The sequence below is a fragment of the Ascaphus truei genome, chromosome 11, assembly GCF_040206685.1.
Source record: "Ascaphus truei isolate aAscTru1 chromosome 11, aAscTru1.hap1, whole genome shotgun sequence".
In the NCBI taxonomy this organism is placed as follows: domain Eukaryota; kingdom Metazoa; phylum Chordata; class Amphibia; order Anura; family Ascaphidae; genus Ascaphus; species Ascaphus truei.
The window spans coordinates 53,711,566-53,730,859 of record NC_134493.1 but is presented as its reverse complement, the minus strand read 5'-3'; the positions used below and the strand labels follow the sequence as shown (position 1 = coordinate 53,730,859).

General features: G+C 46.3%; 1 protein-coding gene across 1 annotated transcript; it reads left to right on the top strand.

Moving 5' to 3' along the window:
- The first annotated feature begins 10,316 nt into the window (after positions 1–10,316).
- TFAP4 (transcription factor AP-4) lies at positions 10,317–18,513 on the top strand. The gene is made up of 5 exons (XM_075566361.1): positions 10,317–10,449; positions 14,726–14,891; positions 15,989–16,087; positions 16,761–16,931; positions 18,304–18,513. The coding sequence occupies exons 1-5, from the start codon at positions 10,361–10,363 to the stop codon at positions 18,496–18,498; spliced, it is 720 nt and encodes a 239-aa protein (XP_075422476.1). The 5' UTR covers positions 10,317–10,360; the 3' UTR covers positions 18,499–18,513.
- The last annotated feature ends 781 nt before the right edge of the window (positions 18,514–19,294 follow it).

Here is a 19,294-nt window from a genome sequence, read left to right as displayed (position 1 = left end):
CACTCGACCACAACCGGGTCCCCGTATCCTGGACCCCCGATAAGGGTCGAACCGAGAAGAGCGGGCCGCGCCATAGGTTCCAATGGCGGTGGCAGAAACAGCTCAGGAAAACGGCTAAGTGTAAAAAGCTGAAATTTGGTAATCCATAGCTCCGGTTCCGGAGGGCCCAGAGGATCAGGGTTTGGGGTGTCTGTAGCCACTGCTCCGGCATCGCTGCGGAACCATCCTTGACCCTCTTGGACCAACCCGACGGAGTATGGACCCCCTTGAAAGTTCGGGATTTTCCCCATAGACTCCAATGGCGGCCAAACCCCGTTGACCGGCTACGGCGGAAAAACCCCATTGACTTCAACGGCGGCATCGCCCCGTTGAAAGTCTATGGCGGGGATTCCCATAGCCGCCAACGGCGGCGGTTTGCCATTGAAAGTCTATGGCGGCGAAGCCCGTTGTTTTCAATGGGGATTTAGTGAAAAAACGTGATTTAATTTACAGCGGAGTTTTGTGTATTAAAATGTGAAACGGTTTTAAGTGTATTTGTGTATCTCCGGTTCCCCATGTCGTAGCAAGTCGCAAATTGGACCATAGGGTGTCCCAGTTCCGGCATTGAGAACTGGGGAGTTTGGACCTGCTGGACCCAAAGGAACCGGATATTTTAATATGTTCATGTTTTATCCAACATACTGTATTTCAAGGTATAGGTAAAACCCAGAGGAAATTCCTTTGCATACCAGGGTAGCATATGGCCAGAAAGGCGACCCAATGTCTAGGACTTGAGTATGTTTCAAAGGATTTTGTCACCTCCACTGTTTGCATGAGGGCGGAGATTACTCAAACCAGAGCAGTCTTCAAGTGTTCCATTTCACACCTCTCAAACAAAGAATATCCTGCCAGAATCCCAAACTGGTAGACTAGCTGGCATTCCTGATGTAGAGGAGGGGTTATAGAAATGAGACCCCAGAGCTCTACTGCGCATGTACCAACTAGCAGGGGGCATGAGTCAAATTGTGTTCCCACGTTAACGACTGGCTAGAGGTCATTGAAAACCAATCCACGGTACTCAATGTTAAGGATAGGGCACAAAAGGTTTATAAACTGTTGTTCCCCTGTATCCTTTGTCTTCAATTTATCATCTGAATGCTACCTGATTGCGAGAGAATTGCTATGCTTCATACTTCTCATTCCCCAACCCCAAAGTAAGTGTACTTCTTGTTTGTTACTGTATTATTCGTGTGTTCACCTATCCAAAGGAATAAATATACTTTATTATATCTAAGACTCGTTCAGTTCAACCCAGTGATTTGTGTAACTCTCTAATACCTGTGGCAGGCTATCGTCACACTGAATTTGCCACCTATTGAGACAAGTCCAAACATACTGGGGCAAGTGTTACATCTAGTGACTGACGTCACACCCTGCGTCCAACGCCTTTTCCAGGTCCACAGAGTAGAGCGAACACCAGCCAAGCAGCAGTCGCAAGCACCAAGTGCTAGGACAAAGGTGTCTACTGAGGAATTCACCCAGCAGACAACTACCCCGGACCAGCAGCACGGTAATTATCGGCAGGCAACTCCCCCTGCTACTTACCCGGACTTAGGACATCCAGTGACATTGTGGGAACGTCTCCTAAACATTGGTTATTGGCACATCAGCAGTAACCACATCAATCAGGTAAAGTTCATCATTGCGATATTGTTTATTTGTACATGCTTTAACATTGCCTTTTTTTTTTTTTTTACTTATAAAGGCATTTTTTGATTCATTGCTTCTTTGCGCCTCTCTCCATTTGTTTTCTCCCCGTTGGAAGAAGAAGGATCCAAATAGAAACTGGACATGGAATTTGGAGGTTCTTTATGTTATTTTTAATCCATTTTCTTCTTTCCGTGTTCGCACCAAGATGTCATTTTCAGCCACCCATTTGGTGATCACTTCTTGTGCCAAACAAGTAAAGGACTGTGCAGTCTCAAACTATGTACTTCTTCTTAGTTAGGATATAGTCAATTGAATCTTTGATTCTACTTGGTCCATTCCATGTCCATTTTCTATTTGGATCCCTTCTTGAAGAATGAATTAATGATGGAGAAGTTTTTACATTCTGCAAATTCTACCAATCTGTCCCCACGTTCATTCCTGTTGCTGTAACCGTACTTACCGACTGATGCTTCGTATTTCTGATGGGCACCAATCTTTGCAATGAAATCTCCCATAATGATCTTGAGTTGACAATTTCCTTTGTTGTTAAGTTGGTTGCTTTCATGGTAGAAGTCTTCCACTTCATTGCCTGCGTGAGTTGAGGTTAGGGCAGACACTTGGATTAGTTGAAGCCTGTATCTCTTCATCAACTGAATGATGATTCTGGATGCTCTTTCCGATGAGCTTTCATACTCCATTATGTTGTTTCTCCATTTCTAGATAACAATGAAGCCGACTCCACTGATTCTTCCATGATCTGTACCTCTGTAATATAATAGGTGTCTGATTTTGAGTTCAAAGAGGCCTTCACCTTTTCTTCTAACTTCACTAAGGCCAACAATCAGGGCCGGCTTCTAATTTGGCGGGGCTTGTTACCTTCTCTCTGGCATTTCCTTCTGTTTCTCATCTCTGGGATGTCGTGTTGTCATGGCAATGTGACATCACGGCATCACGTTGTCATGGCAACACGTCATCATTTGACGTTGCGTTGTCATGTCAACGTGTCGTCGCTATCAGAAGATGCAGGAGGAGATGCCGGAGAGAAGGAAGGAGACAGTTACAGAGTCCCCGCGCTCTCCCCCGGCAATCAGTTTAAATATTGTGGGAAAGTGTGCGACTGCACCGATGGAAACCGCCATCAAGCCGGCCCTGCCACCAACATCCCATTTAATCTTTCCAAGTTTGTCTTCCAGTTGTTGCAGCGCTGCTTCGCTGGAGAGAGCCCAGCAGTTGTAGGTAGCCAGGTTTAGGTTTGAATTACATCTTCTGTTTAACCTACAGGGATTCTTAGCGCCCTCTGCCTTCAAGTCTTCTTCCTGTACACAGACATATATATATATATATATATATATATATATATATATATATATATACAGTATATCATACAGGCAAATAGATCCAGCACACTTGGAGTTTTTCAATAAGGTCTTGTCTGACCACAAAACCTTTTCCCACATGGCTGCAGTATCATCTGTATGCTTTTTTGCAAAAATAAATTTTGTTACTTTTTGGTCTAAATTCCAAGCGTTATGTCTGGGGCAAGCTGGATACTGCACATCACCCAGTTAACACTATCCCACCTGTCAAGCATGGTGGTGGCAACATGATGTTATCGGACGCTTCTCATTAGCAGGGACTGGGTAGCTTGTTAGGATAGTGGGGAGAGTGGATGGTGCGAAGTAAAGGCGAATCCTTGAGGAAAACCTGTTTGAGTTCAGCCAGGACTCTGACACTGGGGAGGAAATTCCCATTTAAGCAGGACAAGGACACGAAGTACAAAGCCACACGGGAGTGGTTGAACAAGAAGACAATTAATGTTCTTGAGTGTAGGCACTGTAGATTGGTTGGTCCGTCGTCCAGATACAAAAAGCACCAAACAACTCACCGGGTGTTAGAAAAATAAAAAAGGTTTATCAGGTTACATATTTAACATACTGGACACCTAACAAGCTCCTATTGAACCCCCAAAATAACCACAACATATATATATAAGCATATGAGTGTCACAGAGGAGTGCTACTGAGCATGGCAATATATATTTAAAACCAGAGACAGAACATAAAACACAGACAAAGCTCAGTTTTAGCACATCCAGTGAAACTCATACACGGTACAGTGCCTAAATATATATGTATAAATATTTATTAAGTAAAATGGTCTTTTAGTTTAACATTTTTGTCACAACCATACTATAAATCATTCTTCCTGTTATTACACAGGTTATTAAGAATTTATATTAGCGTTAGGGACCCCTGAATTGTGGTCTGCCGTGCAGTTGGCTCAGGGGCTTACAACAATTTTGGCCAAAAATGTTTTAAATATATATTGCCATGCTCAGTAGCATTCCTCTGTGACACTCATATGCTTATATATATATATGTTGTGGTTATTTTGGGGGTTCAATAGGAGCTTGTTAGGTGTCCAGTATGTTTTACAATTGTTGTTCAGCTAGTCATGGCTGATTGGAGGGTGGCAACCTCCTACCTAATTGTAGCTCACCCCCTCCCACATTTAAATGGTTAAGGGCTCACTCCATAGCATCTTCCACTCAGGGGAACTTACGTGCTTGCAGTATGGTTGTGACAACTCTAATACAGAGTGCTTTTCCTGGTAATGTACAGGTTAATAAAAGCTTCAATCAGACTTAGAACTTTGCAACTAATATTGACAGATTTACTATAAATCATTCTTCCTGTTATTACACAGATTATTAAGAATTTATATTAGCGTTAGGGACCCCTGAATTGTGGTCTGCCGTGCAGTTGGCTCAGGGGCTTACAACAATTTTGGCCAAAAATGTTAAACTAAAAGACCATTTTACTTAAAGCTGCAGTTCAGTCTTTTTTTTTTTTTTTTTTTTTTACATTTATTTTTTTACTTCAATAGTTTTATGTGTGCAATCTCTAATTACCTATAGAACTGTATAGCTGCCAGTCAATTTGTTCTCCATGTATTGATAGTGGCCAAAAATGTTAAACTAAAAGACCATTTTACTTAATAGATATTTATACATATATATTTAGGCACTGTACCGTGTATGAGTTTCACTGGATGTGCTAAAACTGAGCTTTGTCTGTGTTTTATGTTCTGTCTCTGGTTTTAAATACATATTTAACAAAACAAAAACATACTAGGGACAGAACAGGGACAAAAATTCCCTACCAGTAGTCCATGAAATACCCCAGGGCTGACTCCGTTTTTTCTTATCTCCTTCAATGGGACTATACACCGGTCTACACCTGCTCATAGAGCCACTGAACCGCCCAGATCACAGTACTATCTACATGATTAATTACAACAAGATACAAGATTCATGAGTCTACAATGCCTAGGCTTTACTTGTAGCTATAAGTGATCCATTTTTTAAATGTTCTTGAGTGGCCCAGTCAAAGTCCTGACTTGAATCCAATGGAACATTTATGGCGAGACTTGAAGATTGCCGTCCATCGACGATCCCCAACAAACTTATCAGAACTGGATCAATTCTCCCCTGAAAAATGGGCACAAATGTCACTATCCTACTGTGTAAAGCTAGTAGAGAACTATCCAAAAAGACTCAAAGCAGTAACGGCTGCAAAATGGGCTTCTACCAAGTACAGTACTGACTTGAGGGGCTGAATACTTATGCAAGCAGTACATTTCCTTTGCCGACATTTAACCTCCTCCTTATATAACAGGGTTCAGTGTAATCCCTGCAGCTTTGTAACTTTGAATATAAATAGTTAGTTTAAAAAAATAAAATAAAAATGTGCATAGATTATTTGTAATTCAATAAATTGTAACATTATTGGTAGGAGGACAAAAAGTCTGCAGGCCACTGTATATATCTATACATCAAACAAAAAGGTAAAAACAATAGCGCTATACACATTTCTAATATGAATGCAGTTGTGAAATACAAACAATATGAACTACAAGGGTGCTAGTGACGTGCATATGATATACACTAATATATTATAAATCACTATTTAAAAGAATAGAAATAAAATGAATAAAAACAGTGAAAAAGTTTAAACCAGTCCAGCCATGTGTCCTTCATATAATAGTGTCCACCACATGAAAACTTCCAATTACCATGCTGAAATAGGCGTAATCACTTTGCCTCGTCTAAGTGAATGACCCCCTTCCACGAGATCTAAAAGAGAAAGATAAGGAGCGCGTGCCACATAGCATGAAATTGTATAAACAATGTAACAATACAGATCAAACCTTAGGGGGATATGCACTCAGAAGGATGATAACATATCATGCGTCGGAGAGGATACCTCACAACAACGACGGGGCGGTCAATAGTGATCCCCAGGTCAATACATCCACGTCATGGAGTTCTATAAGCCCAAGGCCCGAGGGCATCAATTCCCTGTATTAGAATTATAGACATGTAGTAACCAGGAGAATCCTGATGACAAAAAGACAGCACACCGCAGCAGTAATTCAAAAGATGTGTATTCTGAACACAGGGCCGCCAACGTTTCGGTCCTCGTAGAGGGACCTTCCTCAGTGCACTGCCTCAAGGAAGGTCCCTCTATGTGGACCGAAACGTTGGCGGCCCTGTGTTCACAATACACATCTTTTGAATTACTGCTGCGGTGTGCTGTCTTTTTGTCATCAGGATTCTCCTGGTTACTACATGTCTATATGCTCCATATGGGACAAGCATCTGCCTTCTTACAAACGTGAGTGCAAATCGCCATACCAATGACTGTATTAGAATTAGAAATAATAGAACAGCATAAGACAGAGACAGACACACACACACACACACACTTCGAAGAATATTTAGCGTTTTGGATTCTAACAAAATGATGAAAAGAAACCAACATTTTTGTTTTTCGATATGTGGCCAAACTTTTGCCAACGTTGAACTTTTGCAAAAGTTTGCAGGGTTATTAAAAAAAAAAAAATATTGGATTTTGAAAATGATTTCCGAAGTTTGATTCAGTGATCGAAACGAACGCCAAATTCTCCAACTGCTCGAATCGGAAGTTCGAAGCAAAAACCTGAGTTGTAAAGTTGGGATTTCGAACCCGCGAATGTACCCATCCTTACACACACACACACACAAGTTTTACAAGAAGTGAATTCCTGAAGTAATGCACACGATCTACCGCTCGGATTAGGATTAAAAAATTACGAAAAAGCATTTGATTCTGTCTACACCTGAGTCGTTTAAATGAATTAACACAACGCTCCGGAGTCATCAAAACGCGATCCGCTGTATCGCCCTCGAATCGGCAAAATCTGCCATTAACGTGAATGATATTGCAGATTCGGGTGTGATACCGCGGAACAAGCTTTGATGTCTTCTGGGCAAAGTGTTGAACAAGTGTACATTGATACCATAACAAACATATACAAAAATGCCAAATGAACCATTAGGTTACATGGAAGACACAAGCAAGATAAGAATAAGTAAGGGAGGGCGGCAGGGAGACACCATGTTATCTCCACAGCAACACTCAGAAAGAATTGTTCAAGACATTGAATTGGAAAGAAAAATTACTCAAAACGGTGAATACTTGAGTCAACTACAATTTGCCGATGACATAGTCATTTTTACCCAAGTCCAGAAGACCTCCAGCAACAATGACTATGTCTATATTGGCGAGCAAGTAACAATGGATGGGATCCTTTCGAATGAATTCAATAGAAGATGGGATGGAGGCATTTGGAAGCAACAAGACAATCTTTCAAGGGAACCATCCACTGTGTCTAAAGAGGAGAGAATTTGCACAATATATCCTGCTTGTTCACACACGTATGGGTGTGAAACATGGACTTTGAATGCAAACATAATTCAGAAGCTTCAGACGACTCTAAAAAGTATGAAGAGAGGGATGTTGGGTATTACCCGGAGAGACACGAAAAAAAATTAATGGATTCGAGAGCAAACAAAAATCTGTGACCTCCCAATAGCGAAGAAATTACAATGGCGGTGGGTCGGACATATTGCAAGAAGAAATGACCATCGGTGGACCAAGATGGTACATGACAGAATTCCAAGAGATTAAAAGACCATGATGATGACCAAAAGTAAGATGGGAGGATGAAATCAGAACACGTGTGGGAGCGATGTGTAGATGAGGCTGTAACCGCAGTCCCGGGGAGATCATTGAGGAGGCTTCATCCAGCAGTGGGGAGACGGGGGCTGAAGATTATGTGTGTCTGTGTATATATACATATATACATATATATATATATATATATATATATACACGCATACCCGCATATATATATATACATATATATATATATACATACATATATATACAGGCATACCCCGCATTAACGTACGCAATGGGACCGGACCATGTATGTAAAGCGAAAATGTACTTAAAGTGAAGCACTACCTTTTTCCCACTTATCGATGCATGTAGTGTACTGCAATCGTCATATAAGTGCATAACTGATGTAAATAAGGCATTTGTAACAGGCTCTATAGTCTCCCCGCTTGCGCACACCTTCGGTACAGGTAGGGAGCCGGTATTGCTCTTCAGGACATGCTGACTGGCGCATGCGTGAGCTGCCGTTTGCCTATTGAGCGAGATGTACTTACTCGCGAGTGTACTTAAAGTGAGTGTACTTAAACCGGGGTATGCCTGTATATATATACATACACATAACATGTACCCAAAGTCTCTTACCCATGAAAAGCATCAATATATAGCTTTAAACATGATCCAGCACACTGTCCGCTTCATTCAAATGCACTTACACGTATCCCACTCATTGGTGGGCAACACCTGTGGCCCCCAACCTCCGGCTGCCCCAGTTGCCCGCTTTCCCCAGTGCAGAGGGAGCGGAGATGTTGCTGGTGGATAGGAGCGTCTCCCTGAGCTGCCTAATGACAGTGCCCTGATAACTACAGTACTGCCCGCTCCTCTCCTGTAATAATCAGTAGTTCCCAGTGTAAGGACAGGAGTGTGACAGTGTTCATCAGCGCGCTAGCATAAGCAGCTGATGGGGAGAAACTCGGACCCACGGCTGCAGCGTCCCTTCTCTCTGTGCACTATGTATTGTGTGGCCTTTGAAGTGTATCTTGTTGCCTAACACTGCTCTATTTTCTAACGCTCTCCTTACGTGCATCGTCACATGTAACCTCTTTAGGACAGGGGCTTTTTTTCAAATAATGCGCATATCCTTATGCTTATAAAAAGGTAGAGCGCTGGTTACATCACCGATACTCCGACACTACGTAGAACATCTAAAATACACCTACGCTTCAATATATATTTAATAGTACTGTGTTTGAGTAGATGTTGTTTTTAGCGGAACAACCCTTTTGATATAAATCTCCTTTCTAGAAATGCCTTAATTTTCATGAACCCTTGCACAGCCAGATGCAACACATGGGTTAAATAAACCCTGTATGATTAGAATAGCGCTATATATATATATATATATATATATATATATATACACACACACATCTAAATACAGACAGTATATATAATTATATATATATATATATATATATAAATAAAATGTTTGTATGTACTGTAAAAAAAAAATATATATATATATATATATATATATACACACACACATCTAAATACAGACAGTATATATAATTATATATATATATATATATATATATATATATAAATAAAATGTTTGTATGTACTGTAAAAAAAATATATATATATATATATACACACACAGTATATATGTGTTTCTGTTTATATGTAATATATATATATATATATATATACACACACAGTATATATGTGTTTCTGTTTATATGTAATATATATATATATATATATATATATATATATATATATATATACACACACAGTATATATGTGTTTCTGTTTATATGTAATATATATATATATATATATATATATATACACACAGTATATATGTGTTTCTGTTTATATGTACTGTAAACAAATAATAATATATGTGTGCAGTATATCCCATGCATATCTGCACTGCAGGGGTTAAGTAGGCATGATGCAGGCAATGACCATGTGCTAAGGACTCTCCTTTCTTCTCTCTGTCTCTCTCCCTTCTTCTTCCTCCCTCTCCCCCTTTCCCTCCCCTCTCTCTCTCTCCCCCTGCCAATCTTGTCAGCTGATGGGACTGATCACCCAAGCGTGGCGCATGCAGCCAGAGCAGACCTCATTTCTCCCCCCACCCCCCCCCTTCCCATTCACATATTCTAACACCCTCCCACACACCCCCATGCCCCCTCAGGGACCCCCCCCTTCGGGCCCCCCCCAGCCCTAAAACCCCCCTTCGCTGCCCCCTTCTCCTTGCGATGGTCAGCACCCCCCTCGGACCCCCCCTCCCCAGGCAGCAGCCCCTGCACCCCTCTGCATATAGTCCTTTGTTTACATGCAGCGCCTTACTCTGCGGATGCAGGGATCTGCTCGGGGAGAGGGGGGGGCCGGAGGGGGGTGTTAGTGGGTGTTTCTGATCTCTCACCAGCTGTTTCCCGCCTTGAAACAGACATCAGCTGCAAACACACTCACATAGAGGAGACAGAGCACAGGCACACTCACCTTCCCCCCCCCTGTTCACCTGGGAGATCCCCACAGATCCACAAGATCCTGCAGAGCAAGAAAGGGGGAGGGTGGGAGAAAAAGGGGGTGCAATTCATTTTTTGGGGGGGGTGGGTGGGGAGGGAGAGAGGGGGGTGGTTGATCCTCCTGCTTGTATTGCTATGGAGTATTTTATGATGCCTACTCAGAAGGTACCTTCCCTGCAACACTTCAGGAAGACAGAGAAAGAAGTCATAGGGGGGCTGTGCAGGTAGGTAACCCACCTCCTTGGGTGTATGGGTAACCAGGAACACCCCCCCTTATTGTAGGTTTCAGATCTTGGATCACCTTTTGCTGGTGCAATGTTATTTAGAAGCAGGCACATGGGATCAGGTGTAAATGTGGGGGTGGTGGGAGGGATCCCCTCTGCACCCCCATGCTGGGTGCAAGGTGGGGGGTGAGGGCAGGTAGAGGAGGTAAGGAGGGTGGTTTTTAAAGGGCACAGGGGGAGGTTTGTCAGTTGCAAACACAGACCCACGTGGTGCCCCGGCCATGCTGCAAAGCCAGTACCAAAGGAGGAGGGGGGCAACGGGACTTACAGGAGGGGGTTAATCCTGCCCCCCCCCCCACATTCGCCCCTACTCCCCCGCCCCCCCACATTCGCCCCTACTCCGTGGGGGGAGGTCGGCGGAGGGGTGTTGATGAGCTAGATCTAGCACCCCCCCTTCTTAATCTGTCGGATCAGCTGATTTCACATCATAAGTGCACGGGGGCTTTAAACAGACAGCTGGCATCTGCTGGGGGGCAGTTAATTGCCCCCTCCCCTCCATATTCTGTCACCGAGCGTGATGCATTCATGAGATAAATATATATATATTTATTTAGATATAAATAATGGTGGGGGGTGTGTATACAAGGTCATGTTGTACTATAATATATATTGCATTAAATATGGGGGATCCCCCTACACACACGAGGCAGCCCCCCTCCCCTTTCCAGCTATGGTTTATCTGCCCCTACGCGTGTTGTTGTTGCCCCCTCCGCGCGTGTGGGGGGCAAACCCCCAGTTGAGGGGGGGGGTTGAGCAGCCGCTATCGCGTGCACAGGACCCCGGTAGGGGGGGACGGATTAGTGACAGCCCGGGGGTCCCCGGGTCCCCCCTCGCACGTTTCTCGGGACCCGGGGGGGTGTGTGTGAGAGAACAGCGCAGACAGGCCTGGCCGTGACTCTGCAGCCCGCCTGGAGTAGGAGGGTCGGAGGCCCGGAGCCTACCGGGAGATGTAGTGCGGCCGCGCGGGGGTCGCCGGGAGATGTAGTTCCGTTTGCTGGCCATGCTTTCTCCCAGCACAAAGCATGGCTCTGACTCCATGTGATGTGTGTGTCCAGGAGATGGGAACACAGGAGGGACATATGAGATTGGGATCTTCACATGAGTTTTTTTAAATTTTAATTAAAGTAGATAATATGGCTGTCTATTAATACTCCCAAAGGATATATATTATTTTGTATATAGCTTTCTAAAGGAGTTTGTGTGTGTGTGTGTGTGTGTGTGTGTGTGTGTGTGTGTGTGTATATATATATATATATATATATATATATATATATATATATATATATATATATATATATATATAATCTCTAAAGGAGTTTTATTAAAGTATTATGGCTGTTGTTATAATAAAAATGATATAAATCTCAATACTATATATAAATTTATGCAAATATTACTTTTTGAGCCATGTGTGCACTGACCTGCAGACCCGCTGATATACGCACACTGGAATATGCATACCCGCTGATATACGCACACTGGAATATGCATACCCGCTGATATGCGCACACTGGAATATGCATACCCGCTGATATACGCACACTAGCACACGCATACCCGCTGGAATATGCATACCCGCTGATATACGCATACCCGCTGATATATGCACACTGGAACACGCATACCCGCTGATATGCGCACACTGGAACACGCATACCTGCTGATATGCGCACACTGGAACACGCATACCTGCTGATATGCGCACACTGGAACACGCATACCTGCTGATATGCGCACACTGGAACAAGCATACCCGCTGATATACGCACACGGCAACACGCATACCCGCTAATATACGCACACTGGCACACGCTGATATACGCATACACGCTGATATACGCACACTGGCACGCATAACCGCTGATATATGCACACTGGAACACGCATACCCGCTGATATATGCACACTAGCACATGCATACCCACTGATATGCGCACACTGGAACACGCATACCAGTTGATATATGCACACTTGCAAACGCATGATACACGCACATGCATACACGCTGATATCTGCAGACATGCTGATATACGTGCAAATGCGGAGACGCTAATATCTGTACACTTGCACACGCAGACATACAAATTTACGTAGACTCGCTGATATCCGTACACTTCCACACGCATACACGCTGGTATAGGCATACTTAGGCATGCTGATATTTGCACACGCAGACACGCTCATATCTGCACACTGCACATGCAGACACGCTGATATCCGCAAACGCTGATCTCTGCACACGCTGATCTCTGCACACGCAAACACGCTGATATACGCACACTGGCACATGCAGACCTGCTGATATACGCACACTGAGACACGAAGACATGCTGTTATACGCACACTTACACACGCAGAGAGACGTTAATATCCGCACACACAGACAAGCTGATATATGCACATTTGTGCCGCTGATATACACACTCACATGCTGATATAGGCACGCTGGCACAGGCAGACGCTGATATACATGCTGACATATGCACACTGGCACATGCAGACACTGATATACGCACACTGGCACATGCAGACACTGATATACGCACACTGGCACATGCAGACCGCTGATATACACACTCACATGCTGATATACACACACTGGCACATGCAGACATGCTGACATGTGCACACTGGCACACGCTGATATACACACTCCTATGCTGATATATGCATACTGGCACACGCTGATATACACACACTGGCACAAGCAGACGCAGATATACACACACTGGCACATGCAGACGCTGATATACACTCACATGCTGATATACGCACACTGGCACACGAAGATAGGTTGTTATACACACTCACATGCTGATATACACACACTGGCACACGAAGACAGGCTGTTATACGCACACCTGCACACGAAGAGAAACGTTAATCTCCGCACACTCAGACATGCAGAGATTTGCACACGCAGATATACACACTTGCACACGCAGACTCGCTGATGTCCACACGCGGGGTCGCTGATATCCGCACGCTGATACGCTGACATTAGAGTGTAAGCTCTTTGGGGGTTGTAGTGTATCGACAGGAGCCAGGATTCCAGTGTGAGCAGTATATATAACGGTGTGTGTGTGTATAGATCAGAGTCTCACAGGTGCCTTTATTGCATGCATCTGTACTTTGGTTTAATCCTGTTCTGTGACTGATTCTAATTTTCGGAGGGGAAAGGAGGAGGTGGAGGCAGGAAGCAGGAGTCCCCCTCTCGCCCCCCGGGGGGATCAGCTGCCGTATTGTCATATGGAAGTGATTACAGAGCTCAGGGCAGAGAGAAGAGGAGGAGGGGGGGTTTAAAGGGGGGTCCTCAGATCCGACGTCCACCCCCACCTAAAAAGGGCCACACACAGTGGTGTCTGAATGGGTCCACAATGTGGGCTCGCCGGAAGGTGATGTATGAGGATTTTAATCCTGTCGGGGCTAGAGAGGCCTGACACAAATTTAGGACATACATCTATATCTATATCCAGTACAACCAGTCTCACACTGGTGAGACCCAAAACGGCTGTCTGGGTAGGTTTACTGACTATGCATCAAAACCCAGGCTGTGCTGAAAGCTGTGTAATGCTTTGACCATTAGCGTATAAGGGTTCCATGTAAAAATGGATTTGAGGCAAAGGGTGACACTGCGCATTTGCACTGTACGCTAAGTGATAATGGGGAAGGGCAGGGTTACAGACCTGTCTGAGCCATGAATATCTATATATCTCTATATCTGAGAAATGACACTGAGTTTGAAGCCAGGGAACCTGGCTCAATTCCCGGTGTCAGCTCCTTGTACAAGGCACTTTATCTCCCTGTAATATAGATTGTAAGCTCTGCGGGGCAGGGATTCGTGCCTGCAAAAATTCTATGTACAGCGCTGCCTCCACTGTCGGCGCGATACAAGGGGAAAAAAAAACAATAATTATTATGGACGTACTATAATAGAATAGGCACTTGCAGGTCTTTTGAAGAAAATACTTTGAGTGTGTGTGTGTGTGTGTGTGTGTATAAATACCCACAGATCTATATGTATTCCTGGTTTGTAAGTAGGGGTACCTTTTAGGTTTATAAATAGGTCAAAGGTCGGCTTACTCCTCGCCTGTAAATAAGAGGTATAAAATAAAAAGTAGTGGTACCCTGTTACCGGGCAGGTTGGGAGCTGCACAGACCCCTCTCTGGCAATGTCTGCTGCCCCTATAACCTTTGCCCCTCTCCCCTCCTGCAGCTTGGCTAACATCCCCCTGACCGCGGAGACGCAGCGGGACCAGGAGCGGCGGATTCGGCGAGAGATCGCCAACAGCAACGAGCGCCGGAGGATGCAGAGCATCAACGCCGGCTTCCAGTCCCTGAAAACCCTTATCCCTCACACCGACGGCGAGAAGCTCAGCAAGGTGACGGGAGGGGGCCGCGCTGGTTATAACAGCAGAGCAGTGCATTGTGGGGGGCCACGCTGGTAGGGACGGGGTTAAAATAGCTGCTGCAATTTTTGTGGGATGTTGTGGTAAAGCAAGAGTCATTTAAAGGGTCAGTCCCTCCTAGGGGCAAAGTGTACTAATGGCAGTGACATGTTTAAGGGGTCTGTCCCTCCTAGGGGCAAAGTGTACTAATGGCAGTGACATGTTTAAGGGGTCTGTCCCTCCTAGGGGCAAAGTGTGCTAATGGCAGTGACATGGTTAAGGGGTCAGTCCCTCCTAGGGGCAAAGTGTACTAATGGCAGTGACATGTTTAAGGGGTCTGTCCCTCCTAGGGGCAAAGTGTACTAATGGCAGTGACATGGTTAAGGGGTCAGTCCCTCCTAGGGACAAAGTGTACTAATGGCAGTGACATGGTTAAGGGGTCAGTCCCTCCTAGGGGCAAAGTGTACTAATGGCAGTGACATGGTTAAGGGGTTAGTCCCTCCTAGGGGCAAAGTGTACTAATGGCAGTGACATGTTTAAGGGGTCTGTCCCTCCTAGGGGCAAAGTGTGCTAATGGCAGTGACATGGTTAAGGGGTCAGTCTCTCCTAGGGGCAAAGTGTGCTAATGGCAGTGACATGGTTAAGGGGTCAGTCCCTCCTAGGGGCAAAGTGTGCTAATGGCAGTGACATGGTTAAGGGGTCAGTCTCTCCTAGGGGCAAAGTGTACTAATGGCAGTGACATGGTTAAGGGGTCAGTCCCTCCTAGGGGCAAAGTGTACTAATGGCAGTGACATGGTTAAGGGGTCAGTCCCTCCTAGGGGCAAAGTGTGCTAATGGCAGTGACATGGTTAAGGGGTCAGTCCCTTCTAGGAACAAAGTGTACTAATGGCAGTGACATGGTTAAGGGGTCTGTCCCTCCTAGGAGCAAAGTGTACTAATGGCAGTGACATGGTTAAGGGATCAGACCCTCCTAGGGGCAAATTGTACTAATGGCAGTGACATGGTTAAGGGGTCTGTCCTACCTAGGGACAAAGTGTTTAGTGTGGCTGGCCTGGACCCTCCTCTCACCTGTATCCTTGTGTCACACACAGGCGGCGATCCTGCAGCAAACTGCAGAATATATATTCTCTCTGGAGCAGGAGAAGACCCGGTTACTGCAGCAAAACACACAGCTCAAGCGGTTTATCCAGGTAAGCAAAACACACAAACATTATATCGGTATTAGCATTGTTTTGGCTGTGAAAGGTTAACATATCTCTCTCTCTCTCTCTCGCTCTCGGTGCTATCATGGAATATAATAAGGATCATACTATATACAAAGGCCCCCTATTGATGCAATAACTACCTCTGAGTAAAACTTAGCATTTAATGAACCTTATAATAAAAGGGTGCAGGTAGCACCTCGTGCTGAGTGTACACAACCAAGACTGCCCCTGACTCCCAGACAATCGCTCTCTACGCGTCGGCAAAACCTGCTTCACCCAATCAGGTCTCGTTCCCAGGGGGGGGGGGGTAGTTCTTGAGCATCAATAGGGATATTTTGTGTATAGTGGGGGTGCTCCATTCCAGTTCTCAAAACCCGCCCCAAGTAAGGTTTTCAGGATGGTTTAATCAGTCCATGCTTCAGCACAGGCACTGAAGCTGGAATATCCTGAAAACCTCACCTGTTGGGGGAGGGCTTGAGGACAGGGGGGGGGGGGGGTGTTGCGCACCCCTGGTATATAGTAGGGTTCAAATTCTCTCCGCCTGTTCATTCTTCTGTCATTCTAGTTGTTATCATTTACTTATCGGCTGCCAACCTATACCACGGCGCAGTATAACCTCCCCGTCGCCCTTATTTAGTTTTTTTGGCTCCCCTTGCAGGAGTTCAACGGCTCGTCCCCCAAACGGCGACGGGCGGAGGACAAGGACGAGGGGATCGGCTCTCCGGACATCTGGGAGGAGGAGAAGGCGGAAGATCTGCGGAGGGAGATGATTGAGCTGAGGCAGCAGCTGGACAAGGAACGCTCCGCCCGCATGATGCTGGAGGAGCAGGTGAGAGCATGGCTAAACCACATCAAAGACCAGCAAACCAGGCATATATACCACAGGTTCCCCCAAACCTGGCTCCTTCACCCCCCCCCCCTCCTCCTCCCTCCTTCCATTGTCATACAGTGGTTAAGCTGCAGACAAGGATTCTGGGTAACGGGAAGCAGATGAGCTCACACACAATGTGGTGTTTCCCTGGAGCTTACGTCTGCCACGTTTAAGGAAGTGCAAGCTCAGGTAGCCCACTCAGAGGCAGTTATTAGCGTTGGCAAACCCAGACCCAATTAGGTCCTGTTTGGTGATGACGCAGAAGGGACTGGAAGCTTGATGTCCTGTCTCTCTGCCACGGTTGCAATTTGTAAGTTCATTCTATATCTGGGTTACGGTCACCCTGCATTGGGTCTGTGTGACACGGAGACAGGAGGAACCTTTGGTCACCATGCATTGGGTCTGGGTGACACGGAGACAGGAGGAACCTTTGGTCACCCTGCATTGGGTCTGTGTGACACGGGGAAGTTTTAGTCACCCTGCATTGGGTCTGTGTGATACGGAGACAGGAGGAACCTTTGGTCACCCTGCATTGGGTCTGTGTGACACGGGGAACCGTTGGTCACCCAGCATTGGGTCTGGGTGACACGGGGAACCTTTGGTCACCCAGCATTGGGTCTGTGTGACACGGAGACAGGAGGAACCTTTGGTCACCCAGCATTGGGTCTGGGTGACACGGGGAACCTTTGGTCACCCGGCATTTGACCTCTTAGGGCCCTTTTTGTGACATTCCATCCCAATGACCGCGAGTCGTGTGATTTTAGCGCGCCCTCCCCTGCCGCCAAGGTGCCGCTCCCCCTGCACGGCAGTTATTTTTTAAATTATTTTTCACCTTTTTTACACCAACACAATATTAAATACATTTTGTTTTCTGGGAGAGGTGGGGGGAGGTCTCGGGGGTCTCGTTCCCATTTGTCTCGTTCCTTTTTTGAATGGCTTTTATTTTCTTCGCGTAATTTCCTTAGATTTGTTATATTTAGAATATTTTTCATACCGTGGTATAACTAACTCTCCTCTCTCTCCTCTCTCTCTACTCTCTCTTCTCGCTCTTCTTTTCTCTCTTTCTCGCTCTATTTCTCTCTTCTCGCTCTCTTTTCTCTCTTCTCTCTCCCTCTTTTCTCTCTTCTCTTCTTTCTCTCTTTTCTCTCTTCTCTTCTTTCTCTCTTTTCTCTCTTCTCTTCTTTCTCTCTTCTCTCTCTTTCTCTCTCTCTCTTTCTCTCTTTCTCTCTTTCTCTCTCTTCTCCCTTTCTCCTTTCCACCCTCCTTCTTCTCCCCTTCCTTTTTCTCCTCCTCCTCTCCCCCCCCCCTTCCTTTTTCTCCTCCTCTCCAGTATACCCCACAGCTCTTTGAGCCGGATCTGCCCCCGGCCCCCACACATCACCCCACCGTCATTGTCCCGGCCCCTCCCCCATCCCATCACGTTACCGTGGTCACCATGGGACCCCCCTCCGTTATCAACACCGTGTCCACCTCCCGACAAAACCTCGACACCATCGTCCAGGTAAGTGACCCCATAATAGGGTAGTGACCCCATAATAGGGTAGTGACCACATAATAGGGTAGCGACCTGTCGAATGGTTTCCGGGGGCTGACCGACACTTAAAAAAAAAAAAATTATTTAAAAAATAAACATTAGAATAGAAGTATTTTTCAAATCATTTGTTTAGACCTTTGTAACATTTCCACGGCAAACACAAGCCGGGGGCTGGGGCGGTGATTCACCGAGGGGCTGGGGCGGTGATTCGCCGGGGGCTGGGGCGGTGATTTGCCGGGGGGGTGGGGCGGGTGATTCGCCGGGCGGTGGGGCGGTGATTCGCCGGGTGGTGGGGCGGTGATTCACCGGGGAGCTGGAGCGGTGATTCGCCGGGGGCTGGGGCGGTGATTTGCCGGGGGGTGGGGGCGGTGATTCGCCAGGGGCTGGGGCGTTGATTTGCCGGGGGGGTGAGGCGGTGATTCGCCGGGGGGTGGGGCGGGTGATTCGCCGGGGGCTGGGGCGGTGATTCACCGGGGGGTTTGGGGCGGTGATTTGCCGGGGGGTGGGGCGGTGATTTGCCGGGGGGGTGGGGCGGTGATTCGCCGGGGGGGGTGGGGGCGGTGATTCGCCGGGGGGTGGGGGCGGGTGATTTGCCGGGGGGTGGGGTGGCGGCGGTGATTCACCGGGGGGGTTGGGGCGGTGATTCACCGGGGGGTTGGGGCGGTGATTCGCCGGGGGGTGGGGGCGGTGATTCGCCGGGGGGGTGGGGCGGTGATTCGCCGGGGGGGTGGGGGCGGTGATTCGCCGGGGGGGTGGGGCGGTGATTTGCCGGGGGGGTGGGGCGGTG